Source organism: Apaloderma vittatum, unplaced genomic scaffold, assembly GCF_000703405.1.
Source record: "Apaloderma vittatum isolate BGI_N311 unplaced genomic scaffold, ASM70340v1 scaffold30721, whole genome shotgun sequence".
Classification (NCBI taxonomy): domain Eukaryota; kingdom Metazoa; phylum Chordata; class Aves; order Trogoniformes; family Trogonidae; genus Apaloderma; species Apaloderma vittatum.
Genome location: NW_009697829.1, coordinates 2,934 through 4,066, shown reverse-complemented (window position 1 = coordinate 4,066; position 1,133 = coordinate 2,934). Strand labels below are relative to the sequence as shown.

Sequence of the window (1,133 nt, the reverse complement as noted above, 5' to 3'; positions counted from 1 at the left end):
AATGGGGGGTGGGAGGTGGCAGGAGCTCAGGGCACCTGCAGAAATACCATTTTCCATGAAGCTTTCATTCTTAGCAGGGCCAGCGCAGCGCTGGTTGATGGGCACAGCCCAGCTGCCACGTTTGCCCTTGCACAAGCGCAGCTCAGTATCGTGTGGAGTTTAAAAGGCCATCGATAAACACCGTGCTGAGTTTAAAGGCCATCGATAAACACCGTGCCCCGCCACGAGCCTTTTCATGTGCTACATAGAACCAAAGGCAGCCAGACTCTGCCATGAAAATTAGAGCCACACAGATAAACCCCTGCAGACCCAGATAGTCTTCAAGTTAAGCAGCTAAAATTAATTTTTGCTGAAGCGGCTTGTGACAGCCCACCCTGTCTCCCCAGCCCAGCTCCACAAAATAATCCCCTCCAGTGAGAAGCACTTTTATAGAGAGAGGCTCCGAGCAGCATCACCAGAGCTGGGACAGGAACAGGTGAAAGCCAAAGGGGTTAAACTGGTTTTTGCCCACACATTTCCTAGCAGAGCCCCCAGCAACTCCAGTCCCTTTTATGAGGACACAAGTCCCCAAGCCAGTGCTGATGGGGACCAGAAGGTGCCACTGCTGTACCCAGAGCATCGCTGTCTCTCCAGGTTGTGGCAGACATCACATGGGGCACACGGGGCAGGGGGGAGCGGAAAACAGCCTTGAAGCACCACAGCGCCGTGGGGCTGCCGGCGCATCTCAGCATCACCCGTCTCGTCTCGGCGCATCTCAGCATCACCCATCCCGCTGGCTGTGCTGGCCAGTGAGGGTCCTCACCACAGACACAGTGAGTAAGAGAGAGAGTCAATGGGAAGGCTCAATGTTTCTCCAGTTCACAGCTTGGAGGGGGACCTGAGCTCCCCCCTTGCTGGGGTTGGAGGGACCTTCCAGGCTCCAGCTGCCCCAGCCCCGGCGGTGGTGGCTCAAGTGGCCACGGAGGTGGCCGGCAGCTCCTTGGCGGGGCTGGGGGGCAAATCAATGCTGCTGCTGATCACGTTCTCGTATTTTGGCTCTTCCTCCAGGGCAGCCTCTCCCTTTATTTCAAGGCTGAGGACTAACTCAGGGCTTTTTCCTCTCTCTGTGGCACCTACAGCATCACTGGCCCCAT

At 56.6% G+C, this 1,133-nt stretch overlaps 1 protein-coding gene across 1 annotated transcript in view; it reads right to left on the bottom strand.

Moving 5' to 3' along the window:
* Positions 1 to 948: 948 nt before the first annotated feature.
* LOC104280213 (scavenger receptor class F member 1-like) overlaps positions 949 to 1,133 on the bottom strand; it is a gene marked incomplete at its 5' end in the record, with an annotated part of 2,751 nt that continues 2,566 nt past the window's right edge. The window contains 1 exon segment of the mRNA XM_009877789.1: positions 949 to 1,123. Coding sequence (XP_009876091.1) covers positions 949 to 1,123 — 175 coding nt within the window.